The 25,741-nt window shown below is 40.4% G+C and overlaps 1 protein-coding gene across 1 annotated transcript in view; it reads right to left on the bottom strand.

Moving 5' to 3' along the window:
• SMYD3 (SET and MYND domain containing 3) overlaps positions 1-25,741 on the bottom strand; it is a 476,506-nt gene that overhangs the window by 157,541 nt on the left and 293,224 nt on the right. Inside the window, exons 7-8 of the mRNA XM_075267716.1 lie at positions 11,279-11,346; positions 4,556-4,658 (exon numbers count right to left, since the gene is read on the bottom strand). Of these exons, the coding sequence (XP_075123817.1) occupies positions 4,556-4,658; positions 11,279-11,346 (171 nt within the window). The remainder of the gene's footprint in view (positions 1-4,555; positions 4,659-11,278; positions 11,347-25,741) is intronic.

The following is a 25,741-nucleotide window of genomic DNA, read 5'->3' as shown; positions in this document are numbered from 1 at the left end:
TTCTGCTGTCTTTGATTTATTTTCTTTTTCATCTTAACCACATGCCGTTTCCAGAAGTCAAATCACTTTCTTTTTCTTTGCAGGTTTCCGCTTTACATTTTTTCCAGTATTCAGCTACCTGTACTCTGGTGCAGTTTGTCTTGAATTAATCATATCAAACTTTTTATCTGCACATCCCTGCAGAATTTACCCTTCTTTGGGTTGAACCACCTCAATCTTTGTAAAAGTCTTATACTTTTGACTCTAATCTGAAACTTCGGCTATTAATTCTGAAAAGAACAGACAGTTCTGTCCAGGCTTGGACTGGCACACCAGAGGACTGACGAATCTCCTGGTGGGCCATATGCCTTTAGGGAGCCCTACCAAATCCCTGCTGCTTTTCTTAGTAGGTAGTGGGAGTCCGGTAATGGCCCCTATTAATTTACCTGCTCATTGCATTCTTCCTCTTCAGTTTCCAGGGGCCCCTGTGCATCACAAATTAAGTCTTCACAACACACAGTGCAGGATCCACAAAAGGCTGAAGAGGAGTCTGTGGGCAGAATCCGGGATTGGTAAGGGATTGCAGCCAAGGGAATGCAGAATGCTGCTCTGTCTCTCTTCTCCAGGTGCACTGTTATGACGTCATGTGTGTCCACAAAAGGAAGAAGTGGGAGAGCAGACAGGCAAATACTGATACTCAGCATGTGGCCTACAGAACCAGATGCACTTCTCCCTGGTTCTGTGATCCGTTTGTATTTTTAACAACCCGATCACAGAAACAGGGAGAAGTGCATCTGGTTCTGTAAGCCACAAGCTGAGTATCAGTATTTACCTATCTACTCTCCCCCTTTTTTCCTTTTGTGGGTGCACATGAAGTCACAACATTGCACGCGGAGAAGAGCAGAGCAGCACCGTGGACAAATTAATAGTGTCCTAATACTGCTATAAGGAGAAACAGTGATGGGGATACTGTATGGCCAATACAGTGGCCCCTTCACCGTATCCCATATACATTGGCCACTTCACTGATCCATCCCATACAGTGATCCTTTCACTATTTCCCCCTTCACTATTATCCCCATACTGTATGGAAAAAAGTCCTATACAAGGCCTGTACACAAACAGAGCTGGAAGGAGTAAGCTCCATCACGTACATCTCAGCACTTATTGAAGTCAATGGGAGCTTAGCTGCAGCAAAAGGCACACGGCTGCTATACAGCAGGCAAAGTTTTCTGCTTTTGGTCCTGTTTTGTGTACAACACGAGTACTGGAAGCTTCTCTGTACAGTTGATTAGGGGGTGGACCACTTTAATATTCTCCCCTAATTCTTCATACACTTTGATATCCCCCACTAGAAATTAGCCTCCATCACTGCCCCCACATAATATAATAGCTCCTAATCGCCATACAGTGTAAGATTACAAAAAACCACTCGCCTGTATACAGCACCCCATTGTCCCCCACCAGTGTCTATGGTCTCATGCCAGTGCCTCATTTCTGAAAATCCAGTACCTCGTGTGACTGCTGAGAGCAATCCATGGCCTCAAGGGTCACTGGAGAGGGACTGGTGACCAGTGGCGTAACTAGGAATGGCGGGGCCCCGTGGCGAACTTTTGACATGGGCCCCCCCCTCCCCATCCCAACTGACGCCGAAGACCTCGACCGACCCCCTCCTCCGCACTCTATTATGCCCCTTACTTGCCCCTGCACACAGTATTAACCCCAATAGTGTCCCCTGCACACACTATTAACCCAAATAGTATCCCCTGCACACACTATTAACCCCAATAGTGTCCCCTGCACACAGTATTAACCCCAATAGTGTCCCCTGCACACAGTATTAACCCCAATAGTGGCCCCTGCACACAGTATTAACCCCAATAGTGGCCCCTGCACACAGTATTAACCCCAATAGTGTCCCTCTGTGGACACCCATAAACAATTATCATACTCTGGGGTCTTTTCAGAGTATAATAATCGGAGACCCGGGGAATAAAAACATTAAAAAAAACCCCCACTGTTGCTTCTTACCTGTTCCCCGGCTCCTGTGCTGTGCTGTCCTCCTGTGCTGACCACCGCTCGCGTCCTTCGTTAATGACGTCGGACGTCACATGACCCGGGAAGCATGCCGGGTTCATGTGACGTCAGAGACGTCAGACAACAGTAGGACGGAGGCCTGGCAGGATCGCGGAGAGGTAAGTAACAGTTTTTTATGTTTATTACCTCTCCCAATCTGCCGGTCATTATACTCTGGGGTCTGCAAAGACCCCCGAGTATAATGATAGCCCCTGTGGGGCCCGCGGTGCCCAGCCAGGATCGGCAAGTGAATAGGGCCTGTAACTGCCTATTGAAAAAAAACCGCAGCGGTAGCGGCTTTCACCGGGCCCCCTAATGGCCCGGGCCCTGTGGCAGCTGCTACTGCTGCTACCACGGTAGTTACGCCACTGCTGGTGACATCACTCACATACATCTGTAGTCACATACCAGCAGCTGCTAATTGGTCTAGGCAACGGATGATCCTAACTTATTTGTGGGGCTGGGTGGATTTGCAGAAGTCTGGTGACAGACTCCCTTTAACCTTTCCTGACATCAGCCATACTATTATGGAGCCTATCAGCTGCCATATCGGTGGGGTCTCTGCTAAAGCAAAGACCTGGAGCTAATGCCCGCAATCAGTGCCTGCATTTCTTTGTGGAGTTAAACGGGTGCTGTCATTTTCTTGTAGATTACCGGCAACTAAAATGAGATCTCGGACAGCTGGGAGCCTATTGAAGCAACTTGTATCACAATTTACAATGCCTTAGAGATCAGACGGGGTTCAAGACCTCTAGGGCATCTAATAAATACAGTAAAAAGAAAGAAATACAAACTTATTTATATATACCATACCATAGTAGCAAAAAAATTAAAACGATTGAACCACCATTTCTATCCATTTTCACCTCTCATAAAAATTTTAATAAAAAGAAATCAAAGCAATAGACATTCCCCAAAGTGGTATAACTAAAAAGTACATTTAACTTTTTTTTTTTTTAAAAAAAAGACTCCTTATGCTTACTTTCAAACTTTTGGATTTTTTAAAGGGATTCTATCATTAGAATCCCATTTTAAGCTAAACCTAATTCTTCTCCTACCTTTAGATGTCTTCACGGTGCAGCAGTTCTTTAGATATCCCGGTTTTCGTCTATATGCTAATTCATTTTCTCATAGCACTGGGGGCGGTCCCCAGTGCTCAAACGGCACTGGGGGTGTCCCCAGTGCTGTGAGAAAACTATTCAGTGCTGCCTTCTTGTTCTCTGCCTCAGGACCTTCGGACAGTCAGTACGCTGCCTATAAATTTTTTTTTTTTTTTTTTAATGTAGATTGTGAGCCCCACATAGAGCTCACAATGTACATTTTTCCCTATCAGTATGTCTTTTTGGAATATGGGATGGAAGTCCATGCAAACACGGGGAGAACATACAAACTCCTTGCAGATGGTTTTATGCCCTTGGCGGGATTTGAACACCAGGACTCCAGTGCTGCAAGGCTGCAATGCTAACCACTGAGCCACCGTGTGGCCCCTTCTCTGCCTCTTCTTCCTTGACGTGCCACATCATATTCAAAAAGCTGAATGGGAGAGGCCACAGGAAAATAGCCGACAGACATGCACAATGGGAGAGGCCACAAGGAAAATGGCCGATTGTGCATGTCTGTCAGCCATTTTCCTGTGGCCGAACAGGAAAGAAAAGGCGTAGGCGGTGAACAGAAAAAGGCGGCGCTGGATAGTTTTCTTGCTGCACTGGAGATGCCCCCAGTGCTACGAGAAAGCTAATTAGCATATGGACGAAAACTGGGATATCTAAGGAATGGCAGTGCGTAGAAGACTTCTAAAGGTAGGGGAAGAATAGCCTTTCTTAAGGCTATTCCAAACTGGGTTTAGCTAAAAACGGAATTCTAATGATAGAATCCCTTTACGGGGTTAGAATGTAAATAAAACTATATGAATTCAGTGTCCATGGAATTGTACCGACCTACAGAATATAGGTGACGTCATGTTATCTGCATTGTGACGCCTTTTATAAGTAATATAATACAAAAGCAGCCTACTGTTCACTACTCTACTATGAGGCACTTATTTTACTCCAAAACACAAGTACATGACAACACAAAAGAGAAAAACAGACGATCAGAAATTCTAAGGCACTGCTAAGGTCCTGCGTTGCCATAATTTGGCAGATTTATGCAGAAGCAGCATCTGTAGAGGTGAATGATGAGTGGATACTCTCGTCTGCTTTATACAGTAAGTGTTTTCACAAATGTTGAAAATAAAATGAAATATGGACGAGTCTGGATTCCAAAAAATGCGTATGCCTACATTTATCATGACTTCAGGTGATTTAGGACTTGGGATGACACAGATATTCTAACAGCAGGTAAAGACAGTTTAATGCATTAACTTTCCTAGGAGAGATATGAGCAGTGACTGATGGTCTATCCAGTCTGCGGGATGAGGCAGCACATAGGAATGTAAATGGGTGGAAGTCGGCCATTCCAGGTGTCTATGACAGGAGGGAGGACAAGTTAATTATCGTACCTCTTCATCCTTTGGTATTTCCTTGATGGTGCGTAGGTGCAGGCGTGTTCCTTCAAAGACGATCACACAGTTTGGGTCACAACTGTGATTTAAAAGGGACATGCTAAAACAGAAAAAATTAAAAACAAGTTACATAAACATACTTGGAGAGCTTCCATGCCAAAATCTGATTACTGGTACAAAAGCGGTATGGCATGAAGAGTCATTTAAGTAAGACTGGTTAATGAGGACACACTGTCGAACAGCTACCGTCTTAAGGATAAGGCCTCACGTAGCAAGCCGCAAAAAAAAGGCACTACGGGAAAAACTGCGATAGTAATGAATCGCGGTTTCTGGTTCAATTATATCTACAGGGAATCCGCTAGCATTTCTGTAGGCATAATTTACATGCCTCGCTTTCCAAAACCGCAACGGTTTAGAAACCACACTGTGTCCACTGAACGTATTTTACTGCAAAGTGGAGATGGGATTCCTTAGAACCCCATCCACTTTGTTGTGACTGTAAAATGCTGCATTTTTTCTGGCAGATGGAGCCCAGACCTTAGATAGTATCTTACAGAAAGGAACCTATGAATCCTATATTAGCTTGGTAATCTCAAGAATGATTGCTTCTAGAGATCGCCCAAGTCAATAACCAACTAAGTGGTACTGTGGTAATTTGAGCGCCACTGCATAGGTTCCTGCAGTTGTCTCCTCCATGACCATGAGACCTAAGGAATAGAGATGAGTGAACACTGTTCGAAATGGCCGTTTCGAATAGCATGCACCCATAGGAATGAATGGATGTAGCCGGCACACAGGGGGTTAAGCGGCCGGCCGCCGGCAAGGTCTGCATGCCGGCTGGCTCCATTCATTCCTATGGGTGTGTGCTGTTCGAAATGGCCGTTTCGAACAGTGTTCGCTCATCTCTACTAAGGAACAATGGACATTTGCTTGAGAAAGCTTATTAATAATAAAGCCATGTTTTCACTCTCTCCTGAAATAAATGTATCAGAAAATTACATGCTATTCGAATCTGCAAACATTTTTCATTAAAAAAAAAATGCAATTACCCATATTAAAAAATGTTGTAATATTGAAATATTCATAATACCCGAATTATATGTAAGACCCCATCTGAGGGAGTCCGCTGGGGGACAATAAGGATTACAGAACTTGTTATAGCTGTGACCTCTTCACCAGCTTGATCATGCAGTGCCTTCACCCGAATCTTCACCAGGCTTGTCAACAAGGTGTTGGTCAGACTCCTTCACCAGGGGTTGATTCGGGAGAACCCCTATAGCCTACCTGTAGTTTCACTATTATGAATGACCATAGTAAGTCAAAAACAAACCACACCTAGAAGATTTAACCTATTCTTAAGATGTGTATTAATAAATGGAACCAAGAGTGATATGCATATAATACTGCAATGAACAATGTACGAAAGCATTCAGCACTTACGGTGTACACAGTATTATTTGCCTGACAATATTACCATGCTAGACAACAAGGCCCTATGAGGGATGACTTTAAGTTTGGCATACAGTAAGCAGTGAGTAAATGGTCTTGTTGCAGATTTAGCACTTGTATATGCTTAAACTCTATAAAGGCAATGTTAAGCTATAGGAGACTAGGTATACATGAAACAATTTGCTAAATTCAAAGTTTAGAGGCTTCAACTCACACACAGGCGACCATTCACGCTATGAGCTCTGCTAACTCTCAGGATGGCAGCACAAGATAAACTAATTAACACTTTTCACTTACACCCTTCACTGGCCAGGAAAAATTTTCTGAGAAAAGAAAAAAACCCGAGTTCAGGAGAGAGGGAAAAAGTGTCCTCTTAGGAGCAAGTATTCAGTCTTAAAGGGGTATTCTCATAACTCTCGTTCTGCAGCCTGAAGGCTGTGTGCTCTCTTCACTTCCTGGATTTCTCGGCACATTGGTGGGCGGGGTTTCACTTGCTCTGCTATCTGCTATGTTTGCAGTCAGTAATGAGGGATTGGTTGTAAATGCATTACCACAGTATAAAGCGGATATGGAAACTGATGTAGCAGAACTGGATTTGAGTCAGCTTGCATTACATACAGAGGTAACTGACTCCTTATCTCAGCCCTTATCAGCCAAATTCAATTAAACCGGGTGATAAGTGGAAAAGCTGAAGACAGACAGCACAGTAATCCCGGAGCTTTCACCTCCCCCCTCCCCTATCTGAGGAGCTCAGTTGCTTGTCAGCCCCTCCTTCCCCCCTTGAGAGCAGGCAGCTATGTCACTTGGGAAATGAGCAGATAAGCCCAGTGGCCATAGAAACGCAGTGTCAATAATGAAGTGAATAAATTAAGATAGCGGCCAAACAAAGCAGTTTTGATAAAGCAATGTATTTAGGAAAAGTCTTAAATCCACATAAACTAGAGGTATATATAGGATGCTTTTCATTGGACAACCCCTTTAACCAGTTGCAATGTCCTCCTTAATGTGATATGTTGTGATAAGTAACACTGTGATAGCAAAGCTTGGCTCTGGGAGTTCTCCACACATGTAGGATAATGCAGATGTCCAGCAGTAACTGCTCTTAGTGCTCAGCTCACTGTTATATTAGCTCTGGTCAGAGCAGGTTAATCTTTTCACCCCTGAAGGGAGTTATCTGTGGCTTAAAGGGGCTCTATCATTGAGAAAAGTCATTTTTAACTAAACATATACTTGCATAGCCTTTAGAGAGGCTATTCCACACGTGCCTTTTATATGTTAATCCCCTCTGCTAGTTTATTCAAAGTGAACATTTTGCAAATAAAGTTCTCTTTCTTTATATACTGGTTATGGCAGGATTATGGCAAGATTTCACTCACATATGGATTGCTGTGACAGTTCCTATAGCCAAGATTGCAGTTTCCATCCTCCCTGGTAAACCTGCTATAAAGTAGTCTGGCAGGTTAACAGTGGGGGTTACATATAGTAAGTATAATAAAGGAAAAATGTCCTGTTCACTGCAAAGGGAATGCCAGCTTTGCTGTATAGAATGTGCAGAGTCATCTCATCATTAGAAAATTGGGATTTAAAGATGGTGCTTTAGTACTGGTAAAGGTTAGAATAAGTCTCCACTATGACTGTCCCCAGGATATTTTTTGACTAGCACTAATAAAATAAAATATAACATAAAAATTGTATAAACGATAAGTATATTCCTTTTAACAACTAAAAGTTCTCAAAAAAAATCAAAATAACAGTCTACTAAGTTTGCAAAACATAACTTCCTTTCCCTAATCTTCCATTATGATGTGCAATAAAATAAAAAGCTATACCTATAAACACTCTCGGGAGCGCAGTTAGGGCATATTCCATATGATATGTACATTGGCTGAATAAGAAAGCAACATAAGAAAATTACCATGAAAATAAATTAGATATGAACACCGACAACCCCCTATCAAATTTGAGCAAGTATAGGGACTCTGGTGTAATCCTCTTTTTACAAACTATTCTCTCCCCCCAATTTGCCCTTCACAGACACCTTAGCGTCCTCTCTAAAAATGTACAAGACAACTGGATCTGACCTGTTGGCTTACAGCTGGTCTGTGCTGTGACTATTCTTTTTTGTACTTTATTTCAGTGTAACTCTACACTTCCAGAATGGAGCTTGCTTTACTGTACCCATGCCTACTTACTGTCTATTGAGTTTGTTACATGTATAATTTACATATTCTCTAATGGAAAATAACGTTTCAATGAAAAAAAAAAAAAAAAGTATTTGGGTCACTAATCAGTTAATTATTATAACTGCCATCATGCTGAAGAGAACAGCAGTAATTTTTTTTTTTCATTCCCGCAGCTTCACATATGAAGATGATTATATAGAAGAAAGGTTAGTACCATTACTGAAAGAATATCTATCAGGCATGAATATATTTAATGACAAAATAACAAAAATAAATACTGTAGCCTGGTTGGCTCAGTACGTTGGATTTCTAATATGCTAAATAATGTCCAGATGGTTCACTTAAACCGGGATTTTGTGGACTGGTGCCAGTGGAACCACCTCAGGATTAAAGATGGGAAGACCAAGGAGATGATGGTGGACTTTAACCCCTTCCCTAGTACGGAGGATGCCGGGTGTTTAATAGAGTTGAGTGATCGAGATTGGAAATGTTCGGATTCCAATCGGCGATCGAGTAAATTTCACGATCGTGATCGGAATTCTGATCCCGATCTTTTCGAGCAGGATTGAGATCGGAGGTTATTTCCCACAATGCTTGGCTACTGGCCAATCATTGTGGGAAAAGCTTAGCACCCATAGGAATGAATGGAAGCGGCTGGCCTCTTAACCCCGTGCGTGCCGGCTGTGTCCATTCATTCCTATGGATTTACCGCAGCCTGCCACTCTTCTGCTTCGCCCCTGTTTAACCGTATACTCAGATGAATATACTGTAAAACAGGGACGGAGCAGAAGAGTGGCACTAAAGTGAAATATTATTTGGACGCAATATAGCAGTAATACTAAACCAAGAAAAACTGAACTTTTAGTAAGAGAGTCTATGGTAGGTTTGCATGCAGGATAATGCAATGCACTACTTGACACCATGTATCGGATTCCCTAGTCCAAGCTGACAAAATCCCAGTTAAAGCTTGTTGTCCCAGCTTGTGTAGGCAGAATGGAATAGAGTAGGACAAGCAACCTAGTATCTATAAAGTATCTATAAAAGGACCGAGCCACTCAGGTAAGTACTGCAGCCACTTTATTGTTTCTTAGGAAGAGCACTGTCCATTTTGTATCTGTACCAGGCTGTATTAAGTGGCGCAGTCCGATTCAAGTGAATGTGGAATAACAGATTTGCTATACAATGACTGGAGTTATGCCTGGTAAAGGAGTTACGGATTATAAAGCGACTGTGCTTGGTACGGTGTGTTTCTCAGTCCTCTAGGAGACTGAGCTGTAGTACCAGGTAAACCTGCTATGTAAATGATATACAGCACATACTCAAGTGTCACGACCCTTTCAATCAACCGACTGGTGGGGTCTGCCAGGATGTCTGAAGTTCACCCGTCTGATATTGAGACCTTTTTCTATACAACATAGCGAAGGAGGTATAATCCATTCCATAGCTCCTGGAGCAGGGAAGCTATACCATCCTATAATGAAGACTGTATCATTCTATAAACACATTTGTATTTATGGCAGCTGCCATAAATCACATTCTTACTTATCATCTATTTTACATTATAACTTGTACATTTTTCAATCTTATTTTCTACGCACATTTGTGGGGGCAGCCATGAGCTATGTCCATTCTTTGAGAAAGCAGTTCAGAGATTTGCTTTACAGCACACAAATGGAAATAAAATTGATGTTTGAAGGTGACTAATTGATTTCTATGGGAGATCCATTCAGTATCAGCAACAATTGGCAAATCTGCTAATGATAAATTCCCATAAAAGGGAGACTATCCTTATAATTTAATGGGGGCTGTTCTGTTGTCAGGTGGTCAGGGTTTACATGAACTAAAAGCTTTTTTCAGCTTCTTGGTCAGTGCCTCCGTTGCGGTGATATTAGTTATTTTCCTGATATGTTCATGAGCTATGTGATGCAACAAGTGCACCTCCTTGTATTATACTAAAGAGCTATGCTTTCCAGCTCCCAATTCCTCCAATAATCCCTGCTATGATCAACATGTACACTGCTTAGCCCTGTCAACCATAGCAAGAAGGTAGCTCCTTGGAGCAAGAGTTACACTCTTGTAGTATCTCAGCAATAAAGGCACAAAAAGGGTTGAATTCTGGCTGTTTTAGGGCTAGTTCACATGGCAGAAACATTTTCCGCTGTGTGATTTCTCTGAGCGGTTAGCCACAATGGGATGCCGATGCATCAGCAACCCGCTCCTGATCAGGCCCGAATGAATGGGCCTAATTGGGCGTGAGTCTTGCGCCGTGGACTCTGCAGCTGAGTCAGCCGTGGAATCCGCGGGAAGATAGGGCATGTCACTTCTTTTTCCCGCTAGCTAAAAAAAAATCGCTAGCAGGGAAAAAAAGTGAGCAGTTCCCATTGAAATGAACGGGAACTTTTTTTGCAGGTGGATTTTGAGGTGGATTCTACGTCAAAATCTGCCTGCAAAAAACTCAGTGTGAACAGACCCTAACTGTCCTTGTAGCTCTATAGGAATAATCTAGTGTCAGGCTCCCTTGAAAAATAAAAAATATCTTCTACATACTTTTTATTGAATGAAACAAAAATTTAATTCAGAAAAAAAATTGCCGCAATGGATTCACTCTGGTTGGCCAGAATTTTTAGAAACCTCAAAAAGTTTTGACGCTTAGCAATGCTGGCCAAAGATAATGTAAGTGAATTGTGGTGACAACCGAATCATAATTCTTGCTGTGGGAAAGTTTAGAATTTAGTTCTAATGAAAATGTCTCTTTCCGCTGCACTGCTTATATTACTGTAGGCCTATGCTGCATGAAATCTAAACTAGGGCCCCCAGTCTTACCTTTCAACTTATTTCTATCCTTAGTGAAAGCCACATGCTAAACTTAAACAAAAAGCCATCAGTTTAAGACTACATAAATAATTTCTGCAGCTGGTAATGAGGCATTCTGAAAACAAATTTTAAATCTTTTTTTTTTTTTCCCCGTTTCCTTGTAATTTAACAGTGGAAGTCGTTTTCTTCTGATAAACCCCGCCGGCTACCTAAGAGCTAAAAAAAAATATATATAATAATTTAGTCACTGTGAATAAGGCAGTCTATGCATTACCTGGGATACAGGCCAACACCAACGTCCTGCATCTCTCCATCGCTGATGGTGAAGCTGTTACAGGTCAGCTGTAAAAACAAGCAAAGCAAATCTGGGATTAGTGGGTTTTGACCTGAAGGAAAAGAAACATTCAATAAATAAAGTCTATAGCGTTCAGCAAATTGCTGTAGAAGATCATAAAACACCCAGTGCCAGCACCGGAAAAAGAGCCAGGTATCACACGTGGCTCCCAGTCTCCTGCAATTCTTCAAGTCTTTCTCAGCGGGTATACTAGCTCCATTCAGCAGGGAGAGGGCTGAAATAAGGTGTTCTCAATTAGTGGAGAAACAGGGGACCTGTTCTATGGGGCGGCCGAGTTCTTCTGCTTTTACAGACTGTAGCTTGTTAAGAAGATGCAGTAAAATGGTGTGGCTTGGGCAAGCTTGGAGCAATAGGTTTATTAATTGGCACATTTAGTGACTAGCTCCATTAACACCAGCTAATGATTTTTAAGGCTTAGAAAGAAAATATAACTGCACTAAATAAATGCTACTGCATGGGTTATATATAGCAGCATAGCTAGCTGCAAATGAAACTTTGTTCCCTGTTCCCAGAACCTGCGGCCACCTATGTAGATTTCAGGCAATATCTTTGTAATGTCACATATTGTCCGTTTATGTGTGCTCTGATTTGTACAATGCTGTGGAGTATGTTGGCACTATATAAAGTTATTATTAGTGACCGTCAAATGGCATTTCACTACAATGTTATATAGGATGACAGTATGTGTATGCTTTTGTGTTAATTTATAAAATAAATCACATTTCTGGCTATGTTTACATATCACTTATTTATACACTGGTGTTCCTTGTCAACCTTGGATATGCTGCAACAATAATGCAGAGTATTAGGGTATATTCACATGTGGCAAGTATTTTACAGGCATTTTTGTGACCGAAGAATCCATTTCAAACAAGTAAGGCCTCTTGTAGACGACTGTGGCAATGATCAATGTATTTCATGGATACCACACTGATCCGTTAATTTTCTAGGGGACCATACACACGACTGTGAACTACACGGTCACATGTGCGGGCTGACAGTATAGAAATAGTTACATAGTAGATGAGGTTGGATGAAGACATCAGTACATCAAGTCCAACCTATAACCCTACAATCCCCTACAGTGTTGATTCAGGGGAAGCAAAAAAACCCTCATGAGGCTCATGCCAATTGCCCAATTTCAGAGGAAAAAATTCCTTCCCGGCTCCAACCTGCCAGTCAGTATAAACCCTGGATCAACGTGTCCTTAAAATTTAGAGTCCATAACCCGTAATATTGTTCTATAGAACAGATCCTATTCCTGCCCTATTTTGCGGCCCTTGTTTCTGTGGCTCCTATTCATTTAACAAACAGAGCCACGGAAGCATGGCCAGTGCATGGGTACACTGTGTGACATCCGCATGTCCCCCGTGAGCCACCCATGTATTTTTAGTATTGGTGATGACTTCTTCACATCATTTTGGAAATCTGCTTGGGTCAATTCTTTTTTTTGGCCACAAACAGGAATTTGTATTAATTTTTTTTAACAAAATGTTATTCTTTGATGCAAAATTGCCTGCAGGTGCCCATTATTATACTGAAGTACTCAGTGACATTTCCACAAGATGTTTTCTTCCAGGGAATATTTCAGGTCTTGTCAAAAGTCTGAAAATAATCCTGCCAGTGAACGGGTGCATTTATTCATATGCTACATTGTATAAAACTATAACAAATACAGACAATTTAGAATAACAAGCTCCTAGTTCCATACAATGAATGTCTTATTATCCATTACTGAATTGATGCTACATAAGGCCACGGAGTGCCATACCGTATCCTTGAATGACTATAAGACTGGAAAATCTTTACACTGTAAATACACCCTGCCATTGTCAGGTAAGGTCTAAACCACATGTTCGCTTGACCCCAGTAATTTCGATTGTCTCACCACTGAAGCATCTTAAGTTTCTGTGAACACTTATGTAGCATTTGTAGCTAGGCAATGTAGTATCTAAACAACATACGGACATTCTAACATCTTAAAAACGCATTAACAGAATAGCCCCATTAAGCTAAATATAAGACATAAGAGCAGAGGAAATTCAGTTAGACAGTGTTTGGAGTCACCAAGATTAGAAACAGCCCAACATAACATAAATCACAAATAGCTCAAGATGTAGAAAACTATAGGAAGAAGTCATTGTTTTACCTTAAATGTTAAACCATAATATTAACTTATGATAACTTAAACTAAAACCCCAGTTTATAATAACAGGTTTCACAACAACTGGAGAGAATACAAGGACGTCTACCAAGTTTGTTATGACAAAGGTTTACAGAAGAGATTTTTACACCTTGGAATCAAAACTGGATTTTTTACATTAACACATAAATCGCACATCCATCTGAAAGTAACAATATTGCTTCTGTGACATCCTGAAGTAGCAGAACAGTCAGCTCCTTCATGGTGGGAAGCTAAAGTGGCCATTCACAGATTGAATATGTGACAGTCAATTTTTTTTAAACTGTACTTTTTATTAACTTTTCAGAAAAGATATACTCGAACAAGTAAAAATCAAACCATTTCATGTACAAAAAAGAAAAACGGAAGGGAGGAGGGAGAGGGTACTAAATACCCAAAGAGAAGGGATCTAACAGTACCCAGCTAGGCAAAGATAAGATAAGATAATCCTTTAATAGTATATATTAATAGTATATATTTAAATAGTATATATATATATATATATATATATATATATATATATATATATATATATATTAAAAAAAAAACAAGTAATAATTAGAACCTAAGCAAAAAAAAAAAAAAAAAAAAAAAAACCCCAAAGAAAAGCATAAAAAAAAAACAAAAAAAAAAACAAACCACACAACCCACACAGAAGAAGGACAACAACAGGAGGAGAGGAGGGAGGAGGAGGAAAAAAAGGGGGGGGGGGTTATGTAACAGCCAATGTAAGGATTTTTACAGCAATAATAGAGCCCACAAACAAAAAGTGAAGACAAAAGTGAACCTGTAAAGTCTCTGGGGTGATGTATAGAAAATTATTTAACATTATTTAAATTTGTATCTACAGTATTTAGATTGTAGAATATTGTATAGGACTGATTATAGAGGACCTGAGTTTCCCTTTAAGAGATAATGCACACACCGGGATATTTCCCTATTAGGTTAATATATTTTTTTTAAGCTTATACAGTCGGTGGCTCGGTAGAAGCAGTGGTGCCGACCTAACCAGTCAGAGACAGGGACACAAATCCTGCAGCAAAGTGGTTTAGTTAAGAAAAACAGCAAAATAAATAAACCTTTACATTAGATACAGGATAAGCAAAATAAAATACAGCCTTAACTTTAAGCAAATAACATCAAACAACTCCTGCTCGTCTGAGTGCTAGCTGAACAGAAAATACTAAGTGTATGTGTGGCTTACGACCAGCCACATGAATTAACCAAAAAACCCACAGTACCGTATCACAAGTCTCTCAGTGTCAGGACAGACCCAGCCATTTCCTCTCCTCCCAGGATCTGCCCTGAAGTGAAGGCTCTGCAACCTTTTATGGGCCAGTAATGAGGCTATGACCCACATCTGGAGCTGAAACCTATTCCAGACCCACCCTGAACTACACGTATGTCAGAAACCCTTGTGCTGATATAGCAGGACTCCAGCACTCTGCCTGTCACCTTCTCACAACAGCCATTAAAAGTTTTAAACATTAAACTAAACATGACCAAGTCTGCAATATTACATAGTAATGTCCCTCCGGCCATCGCAAAACTGATTGCCTTGAACTTTGGTTTCTAGACTAGGGATAAATTTCTACCATACTTGGGCATTAACATCTGTAACTCTTTAGACACTCACTTCAAATTGAACTGTGCCATGTTGATCCAGAAGCTTTTGAAGTATGACAATGCCCCACTCTCTCGTGGATAGGTAAGGTGCACTCAGTTACTTTGCCCTGTATTCTCTATTTCTTTCACACTTTTCTGACCCCGGTGACCTCCTCTTCCCTAGCTACCCTTCACAAGGAAATTTTTAACTTCATATTGGAATACAAGCGACCGAATATTCGCAGACTTACGTTTTTATATTTGATGTTTGTTTTTCACCGGAAACCTATTTGTCCAGTTTGCGGAAGTTGACAGCTGTTCCCAAGATCTCTGTATTATTCACATCTATCTAAATACTGTACATGGTCTTTTGAGTAGCTGACAATATTTTACTTCAATTTTTTCAGAACAATATTTGCTCTTTGATCATTATATAGTCAGAGTTTTTATATTTTACCATTTTTTTTTTAACTCTTTATAAAGTATTTTTACTCTGGGTACACATTTAGTCTTTTTCCTTGCTGGGTAAATAGATGATAAAGTAATAGCCAGAACCCAAGCAATGTCTCAGTAACAGGCCGGTGTCGTGTGACAGAGAGTAAATCCATCATTACCGTATACATCAAAATAGAGGGGTATATACACAGTGGTAAATAAAGGCAAGTATTAGTGGGAAGAGGAATCTTATGATCTGTGGTCCTATGCAGCGGTAATCCTATGCACTACGCAGTGGTAATCGTAGCCATAGTAAGCCTCGGTAGCATGAAAACAACAAAGTTGTACAACACAGGGCAAGAAAATGAAAAATAAACTGGAGCATCTGCCAAACCCAGATACATTCATTAGACAGCAATAGTATACTATAGCGCTCTCTAACTTCTATTTATTCTGTATATGATAGCCAATAATAACACAGTAGCAAATACACATCATTTCTATGTTTCTTGCGATTTATAGAACATACTGGTAGCCTTAATTTCAATAAATAGATTTCTTTAGTGCAAAAAATAATTTCAGTTAGAAGTCGCAATACGTATATTTGTCACATAACCTTTGCTCATAAGATGACAAAGAATGTAGCGCAAACTTTTATAGAATAGATTAAGAATACTTCATCTTTAATTTTCTTTCATTATACATGAAATCTTGTAAAAGAGATGATGTGCACTCTTCTTTGACAGATCACTAACTATATTTTCATATAATTTATTCATGTGACATTTACATAATGGAAAAGGGCATATAAAGGCTAATAAAATGTCTATTGATTTTTTTGATTACTCAACCAAAATCACTATTGATCTTACCTTTATTTGCAGCTGGTTAAGAACATACCTGTATACCCTTGGGGTCATAATTCCAGTTATTGTAGGACTTTACCTTTTATTTAATGCCGCTGTCCACATAATGCACCTAACATTGGAGGACATTACTCTAAGCCTTTATACTGATCACATGACAATAGTGAGTGTACAATATGCAAGGACCTAGGGGGCAATGATGGGCAAAGTTACTGCCACGTATGGGTTTGTTTTACCTTCATTGAATTTGAAACAAAATGTAAATGTGTTATATATATTTATTAAGATTGCATCCTATTAATTGAATTGTTGACCTTGTTATGTTGGAAAATAAACTTTTTCCACCTAATGAATGTAAAACTGACAAACAAGCCATCACTGGGGGAATAAAGGTTGTGTGTTTGTAAAGAAAATGACCTGAAAATATTCATGCATATCATAGGTTACACCAGAGCTGGTATTGGTCTGCGGGGATATTAGTGCATTGAAATATTCCAATAATGTAAAGCATAAGCTCCTGGCGATATTCAAATAATACTGTAATGGATTATGTAAATCAAGTCGTAAACATCACATGCTAGTGAAGCTGTTTGATATGCTAAAACACTATGATGTATCACTGAATAAATGAACCAGATGTCTATGGAGATTTAATAAACCTGAACTGTAGTCAGCAAAGATCACAAACTAGTAAGGTAAATTATTTCTACACAATAACCGATCAGATGCTACAACCTGTATAAAAGATATATATATAAATATGTAAAAATTGCAATATGTAAAAAAATGCAAAAAAAAGTAAGTAGGTGGGCAACTGAAGCAAAAATACTTCAAGGGGAACTCCAGTCCCTTCCTTAACTAAGGCTCAGTAAGAGATGCAGTGTGTATTGTGGGTGAAGGACACCGGGAGTAAGAGAAAAATTTAATTCCAACATAAAATATAAATAAACAAAAAGAGATAGTAGGCAATTTCAGAAGACTACACTGAGCCTCGTAGTTGGACTGACCTTATACTGTCCTCATACAGACCTACTAGTATGGATATATGGATACACCTAAATAAAATGGGAATGGTTGATGATATCAACTTCCTGTTTGTGAAACATTAGCAGCAAGGGGAAAAACTTATAAAGATGAGTGGTCAGCATGGCAGCCATTTTGAACTCGGCCATTTTGGATCTAACTTTAGTTTTTTCAATGGGGAGAGGGTCATGTGACACATGAACCTTGTTGAGAATTTCTCAAGAAAAACAATGGTGTGCTTGGTTTTAACGTAACAATTATCGCTTTGTTTACAGTCATTAACATGTCACAGACGATAACACATGAAGAGCGAATAGAAATTGTGTTGATGTCTGGTGAACATAGTACCCGGGTCATTGCATCAGATTTCAATGCAATAAACCCTACGAGACCACCCATCTCCCATGCAACGGTTAGCAGTTCATGAGTTTTATTATTAACAAAATTCTTTTGATGCATGGCTGAAAAGCAATATCTGACTTATTTGTTTATTTTTATAGAATTTTTATTTATTATTACTTTTGTCAGATTCAAGTTATTTCTGTGACCATTGCTGGTTTTTCTTTCATTAAACGAGGGCTACCAACAATTTTGTCCACGTGTGTAAATGTTTTCACCATCTTAAATCGTCCCTTGAGTCAGACACATTACATACCTAGGAAACTGCCAGCAGATGGAAAGTGCTGCTCTTCAGATCTTGGGAGGCATAGGCGCTACACAAGTGCCATTCAACATATGGAATCTATACATCGAGAAAGACACTTCACTGCCACTGTACTGACAGTATTAAGATGCCAGACATCTGGAATTTATTATTAGCACAATGTAATGGAAAAGTACAGCCAAATAAAAATGATGTATAAGGCAGCTCAGGCACATAATAATCATAACTAATGGGGAATAGACTGTGTCAATAATGCGACTTGTACATATTCACTAAACACCAAGTCAATATATTAGCATTATTCTTGTTTGTTTAGTGAACGCAGCTCTGGATTATTCTGATAAAATGGCTGTACGCGATGGCAGAATGTTTATTCAAGAGCAGATTGTTTATTTCTAGTCAGATCCTTCAACAGACTGTGTCATTTCTCAGAACTCTGTTCAGGCCCTTCACAAACACAACAAACCTGCAGACTTTCTTAAGTCAACTTTAACAGTCAATGCATTGGATCTGCCATATGATTCAGGGCGCTTCTCCTAACAGCTTTTATGATCCTGTGTACACATATTTAATAGTCAGGAAGAAGATTCTCTCCTGCCATTCCGCAGCAATATGTTGGATTTTGGATATGTTCCTGACAGTATTTATGCAGTCATATAGAAAACCTCATGTTCTGTTCATTTAGACGTCTTTACAACTTTTATGTATATAACGTGTTCATAAAAACTGAGAGAGAGAATATTTACCTGAAGAAATGGTTCACTGCAGGATGCAGAGAGGTCCAAGTAGTATATGGTGAATACTGCACAAGGGGGTGATCTTGCTTAGCATTCCAAACACACACATATGGGTTATGTGAGATGCCACTGACATTATAATGCAAGAAGCACTGTGCTATCTTACAATTTGGGGCATAACAAGTAACCACAGGGCCCCATAGCAAAACATTTCATCCCCACTCTACCATTTCTACTTAAAGAGGAGCTTTCACCACCTCTATCATGTCCAGCTCTTTATATCATTTAATAGTTTCTACACCAATGATTCTGACACAGTTGTAAATGTTTCTCTAGTCCCCACTGATCCAGAGCAATAAATGCTGTTAGTTTTGGTGCCTGATATGCATTTAGGCTGTATAGTCAGGAGGGCGGTGTCAGGCAGGAGCAGGCAAGGGGTGTGCTTCTGAGCTCTGACATTGGCTGCCTCTGATTGGAGCTCTGGGTCACGCCCCCTGCCTGACACCGCCCTTCTGACATTACAGAACTTACATAGCTCAGGCATCAAGATTACATGCACTTGTTGCTTGGGAATATTGAAGGCTAGAGAAAAAATTCCAACTATGTTAGAATCAGTGGAGCAGAGCCTATTAGCAGATGGTAAGAAATGGAGGTGATGGAGGTGGAGAAAGGTCTTCTTTAAGCAGCAAGTTCAGTACTTGAAAAATTTTGATGTCCTTTACACCCAATAACACATAACTATTTTACAGTACAGTTAATGCAACCAGTGATCACGAATAATGTACATATCATTTCCACACAGTAAAAGAATAATGTACACCGTAATATAGGGATAATAAACACAGTGATGTCACAGTATAGAGATAATTTGTCCACTATGACATCATATCACACATATTCATGTAGGCTGATACTAATGTGATTCATATCTAGATAGAACCGCCTAGGAAATAGAAGCCACTGTAATAAATTATGCTTGTTCGGTTATTTGCAGGAATGTTAGCTTATTGCTTAAAAGCTATAAATTCCCGTGAAGCCAATAGTTTCAGTAGCATAAGCAATAATCTCTAAGGGAAACAAACCAGTTGTTAACAACTAGTAATGACACATTTCAATAGAAATTGTGGCTTAATTAAATTATGAGACATGCAAGGCAAGGAGAAGATAGCATCTCCATAATTGTCGCAGATCTCCTTGGAAAATCATTTTCAGCATGCTTACATAAGCAGTTTTAAGAAGTTCAAGCTCATTACTGAGAATTTTAGATTGTAAATACATCTAGAGTTTATCTGTAAACCTAGAAAGATGCTACAAATCATACCCTAAGAATTAAAAAATGGATCTGGCATTTTACACCATGGGAGGGGAGCAAGCCCGACTCCTACCACCACCAAGCATGGCTAAGCCACCTGAGCAAACCAGACACCTCCCAACCAAACAGCCAACCACCAAACCAAAAACACCAACAGATGATAACCAAGGCCGAAATAAAGGCGACCACAGAGGCAAACAGAGAGCGGTACATTGAAGAATGGAGAAACGAAATAAATAACTCCAAGAAACTCACCGTGTACCAATCCCTACAAAGAGACTACACCATGGCCACCTACCTGGAGAGAATACGCCACCCCAAACACAGACAGACCCTGAGCCGGTACAGACTGAGCACCCACAACCTAGAGATAGAGACGGGGCGATACAGGCAGACGTACAAGCCACGGGAGAACAGACTGTGCCAGCACTGTGACCAGGGGGCCCTAGAAGACGAGACCCACTTCCTGCTACACTGCACCAAATACTCAGCTGTGAGGGCCATCTACTACCAAAGACTCTCTGCCCACATCCCAGACTTCATATCTGCAGACGAGAAGAGGAAACTCTACATCCTACTGGGAGAAGAAGAGGCCACTGTGGAGATCGCTGTCCAATACGTGTCCAGCTGTCACCAAATAAGAGGAAGATGAGACTCCACGGACTGTTATATTTATCCCAAAACACCCGCCCCACCCCACCCCACCTCCCCATATAGCAGTCACCAACGAAGAGGAAGATGAGACTCCACGGACTGTTATACCCCAAACCAACCGCCCCGCCCCACCCCACCTCCCCATATAACGGTCACCAACGAAGAGGAAGATGAGACTCCACGGACTGTTATACCCCCAAACCACCCACCCCACCATACCCACCACTCACCCACCCGAGTCCAACTCCCCCCCCACTTTACTAGCTTTGGCAATGCCAAATATCTATTCGGACGTGCCAATAAAGCTTTTTTGATTTGATTTGATTTGAACGAATGAAAAAGTCCTACGGGCACCCCACTTTTTTTCTGTCTAAAAATGGACACAAACTGAGTAGTTTAAATGTCTATTGAAATCAATGGGTGTTTAAAGGGAAACTGCCCCCAGTAAATTAGTTATACATTTAATTCCAATACCTTTTAGAGGTAATTCTACAATTTCCAAATATGTCTCTGTTATTCAGCTTTGTAGCCCCATTTTTGTGTGAATCACTGTTTTATTGCATGCCTTAGCCTGTTTGGGCTTTGGTCTCAGCTCTAGATTCCCAAGCAAAGCACTTGCCCCTCATTTGCATATGAATAAAACAGCAATTTATGTGAAAATGGAGCTCCAATGTGGCATAACAGAGGCATATTTGGAAACTGTAGAATCTCCTCTACAAGATCCTGTGATTAGGTTTATAACCAATTTGCTGCTGACAGACTCCCTATAAACTACGACACAGAAACCCAACTAACCCTAAGCCACCCAAACTGTGTATGTCCTAAATCATTATCCATGACTACTACTGATCTGGTTATCTCCATTGGCTCCCATTAAAATGAATGGAGCAGCATTGCACATTTCTGCCCTAATGTGCTATTGAATCGCATCGATCGGTGTGGGATCGAGCAATCTGACTCCTACCAATCGGTAAGTTGACCAGAATACTCTTTAATGAGAAGAGAATCATATTCCTTAAAGGGGCTGTCACATGAAGATAATTCCATATGCCCTGCCAGAATAACAGAGAACGGAGCTCCTGATAGATGAGGCAATAATTCATGTCTAGGGCCAACTTTGTGATCAAGGTGAAATAGGCAGCATTAAGAAAATATACACTGCCAGAAAGAAATGTGTCAGATTCTTGCTTCTACATTTCAATAAAAGCATGATTTTAATACATGAATACACATAACCTTATGATGTTTCTTGCCTGGAGCCTTACCTTCTTGAAATGCAGGTCTGTGCTCCACTTCCTTACTTTTAAGTCTCTAATGACTGAAGTTATCCTTTGAAAATGTACAAAGAGTCAAAGCAAAGTCTACTGTATAATACTTATGGGATATCCAGACACATGGTATCATAGCTGCCACTCTCTTTAAAGCCACCAGTTGACAATGTTCCCAAATTCAGTCATAGCTGACTTTGAAAAAACACAAAGAATGTGTGTGTATAGTGACAGAGAAATCCATAAATTACAACTCGGATTTACTGCTTTCTACTATTCTCCAACTTCAGATTAATTGAGAAGAGATATCGGATGTGCTCAGATTCCATCTCTCAGATGGCGATGCTTCTATATTGACATACCAAGGTTTTAGGAGTCTGGGGAATTTTCGATTTTTGAAAATTATTCTTGTGTTTAAACGAATGGCACAATGCACACTGTTCTACGACCCAATGTACAAAGCTATGGGAACGGAGAACCTTAATACATCTGTCTGTAAATTGTAAGATGCCACTGGGCCTGTGTCTGCGAGAAGGTCATACACTTAGACACATTAAATTCTGCAACTTCAATTTATCTGAATAGAGGGAGGATCAAGATGAAGATATAAAGAGAATTATTTTTTGATGTAGTGTTTGATGCCCTATAACAACATTAGTAGCGTTGCGTAATATATAGGTTTTTTTATTCAGAAAACGTATAAATGCAGTATGTATTTTTCTTTGACAACAAACATACGACTTAGAAATAGAGCAGACTTAAAATATACACACATACAATTACATAACAAAAGGGCAGAAAGCTACCATGATAATGAAGACTAGCTACCATATGGTGCTTATACCATATATATCATTTACAATGATCTACTCTATGTGTGGCCAATGAAATGAGATGGAGAAGAAATAACTATGTTAAAGCTATGTATAAAAAGATGGTATTAGAAGAACCCAGCCATGCCTTCTAGTAATGTGTCTTGTTCAGTGACGTTCATTATCCAATAGACGTAAGTAATGATATTCTATTAGGACATAATCGCATACATGGTGTCCGGCTCTTTATCTGTACAAAGGCCATCTTTTCTTTTCTTGATGTTTCAAGTATAAGCCTCAGGGTAAGAACATATATGGATAAAATGGTTATTGTTTATTATTTAAAGTAGTTGTCCCATAAAGACAACCCCGTCCATGTGCCCTGTAAGGGATCCTACAGGGGTCACATTGTAGAGTGACTGAGTAACATCAGTTTTGTGCTTATAATTAATCCATCAATTGCCCAGAGAGCGGGTACCCTCTCTGATAGACTGACCCCTGCCCAAATAGTAACAAGTAATATGATGCAGTTCACATACAGACTGGCCTAAACAACCAAAAATCTTATAAAATATGGTTAAAAATAATCTCTGAATGTGATGGTCAGATAATTTATTTTATCCTGTTTAAGTTTATACATAGGTTGAGATGGTTAAAGAGTCTCTGTGTGCTGTATGTGCTGGTTACCATCCACTTGGATGCTTCGGTTTAACCCCTTCCTGACAGTGTGATAGTACGGCGGATGTTGGGTTTTTAAGTATAGCAGATGCCCAGAAGGTGACAGGTGCCATAATCACCAGTTCTCCATTGACATCCATTGATCTGATCATAGACATTAAAACTTTATGTAAAAAAAAAAAAAAAAAAAAAAATTCAGATCACAAAAATTAAAACATATAAAAACATTCTACCTATACTGGTAGTGCCTTAGGTAGAATGCTTTTATATTTTTAGGTAAATTGCAGAGAGTTGAACTGCTTTTTTTTGCAGTTTCGCTTACCATAATAATTTGGATCCTATTTGATCAAAACCATAGACATTCCCCAAACTGGTAGAAATAAAAAGAACATCTGGCCACGCAAAAGAGATGCCTTATGTATCCCCCCATACACAGAAATGTAAAAAGTTATAGATGTTAGAATATGGCAACTCCTAGAAGAGTACAGGTGACGTCATTTTGGCTGCACAGTGAACACTATAAAAATAAAGCCCATAAGATACTATGCAAATGCAGTTTTTCTCCAAGTTTTTCCAGCTTCCCAGTACATCATACAGAATATTAAAGAGGACCTTTCACCACTTTTGGGCACATGCAGTGTTATATACTGCTGGAAAGCTGACAGTGCGCTGAATTCAGCGCACTGTCGGCTTTCCCGATCTGTGCCCGCTGTAAAGAGCTTACGGTGCCGGTACCGTAGTGCTCTATGGTCAGAAGGGCATTTCTGACCATTAGCCAGAGACGTCCTTCTGCCTCGCGGCGCCTATCACGCTGTACAGTGGAGCGGGGAGGAACGCCCCCTCCCTCTGCTCACACAGCTCGTCCATAGATGAGCATTATCAGGAGGGGGAGGGGGCGTTCCTCCCCGCTCCACAGCACAGTGCGATAGGCGCCGCGAGGTAGAAGGACGTCTCTGGCTAATGGTCAGAAACGCCCTTCTGACCATAGAGCACTACGGTACCGGCACCGTAAGCTCTTTACAACGGGCACAGATCGGGAAAGCCGACAGTGCGCTGAATTCAGCGCACTGTCAGCTTTCCAGCAGTATATAACACTGCATGTGCCCAAAAGTGGTGAAAGGTCCTCTTTAAATGGTACCACTACATAGTACAATTTATCCCACAAAAAGGAAGGCAGGGACTCAACAACAAAAATGAAAAATTCCTGTGGCAGAAAGAGGTTAATGATACAAAATCAAAAGTTGCTTGAAAGTTTATTTACATTTTAATTGCCTAAAATATTTTAGTGTGGTTATATCTGTGGGAGAAACGCTTTATGCCTGGAGCACCACGCCGCAAAAACGTTGCGTTTACCGTACCCGCAGAGTGGATGAACATCCATCCATTGCGGAAAAGCTGCATTTTCAAAAGCTCTTGCGTCAATTATACCGGGGGAAATGCTGGCGTTTTCCATATGGGTATAGTAGAGGAAAACTTTGCAAAATCACAAAGAAAAACACCACAGAAAAACATTTCCACAGCGTTTTTTCCTGTGCATCGCTACGTGGGGCTTCAGCCTAAAGCACACATATTTCCATCAATTACCGTCACATTTCACATCATATAGACATATCACCTCCTGAATATTGTCAGGGTCTGGGGTTGCTAGGTGGGGTGGCATAGACACACAAGTCCAGTTTCTTTAGTCCACAACAAAGGTAGAGTTTATTTTCACTCCAAAATTCAGTGCAGCAACAAAAGGGAACAATGCAAAAATAAATACCTGCCCGGCTAGGCTCTAACTAAACATAGAATAGGTTACCTCACCTAGAATAACAGAAATCAAACAGCCAGTAGAATAATTCAGGACACAGCTCCAAAAATATGACCTCTCTGTTTGGCACTCCTGCCAAGCTCTGCCAAAGTCTGTTGCTGGAGCTGACTTCTTAAGCCTCCTTGACGAGGAGACTCTGAACAGCTGAGTCGCTGACGGAACATCCCCAAAGTGTGGACTGGAGGGGGGTGGAATGACAGGTCCCACTACCAACCTACCTGCCATTCCTAAAAATCCAGCCCAGTAACCGGAACTCTGAAATAACCCTCAGCAGACAATAGTTATCTTCTGAGAAACATTCTTTCTGGAGTTTTCTCATCTCACCCACCTTAG

The sequence above is a fragment of the Leptodactylus fuscus genome, chromosome 3 (assembly GCF_031893055.1).
Source record: "Leptodactylus fuscus isolate aLepFus1 chromosome 3, aLepFus1.hap2, whole genome shotgun sequence".
Classification (NCBI taxonomy): Eukaryota; Metazoa; Chordata; class Amphibia; order Anura; family Leptodactylidae; genus Leptodactylus; species Leptodactylus fuscus.
Note: the sequence above shows the minus strand (reverse complement) of the source record. Positions and strands in the feature narration are given on the sequence as shown.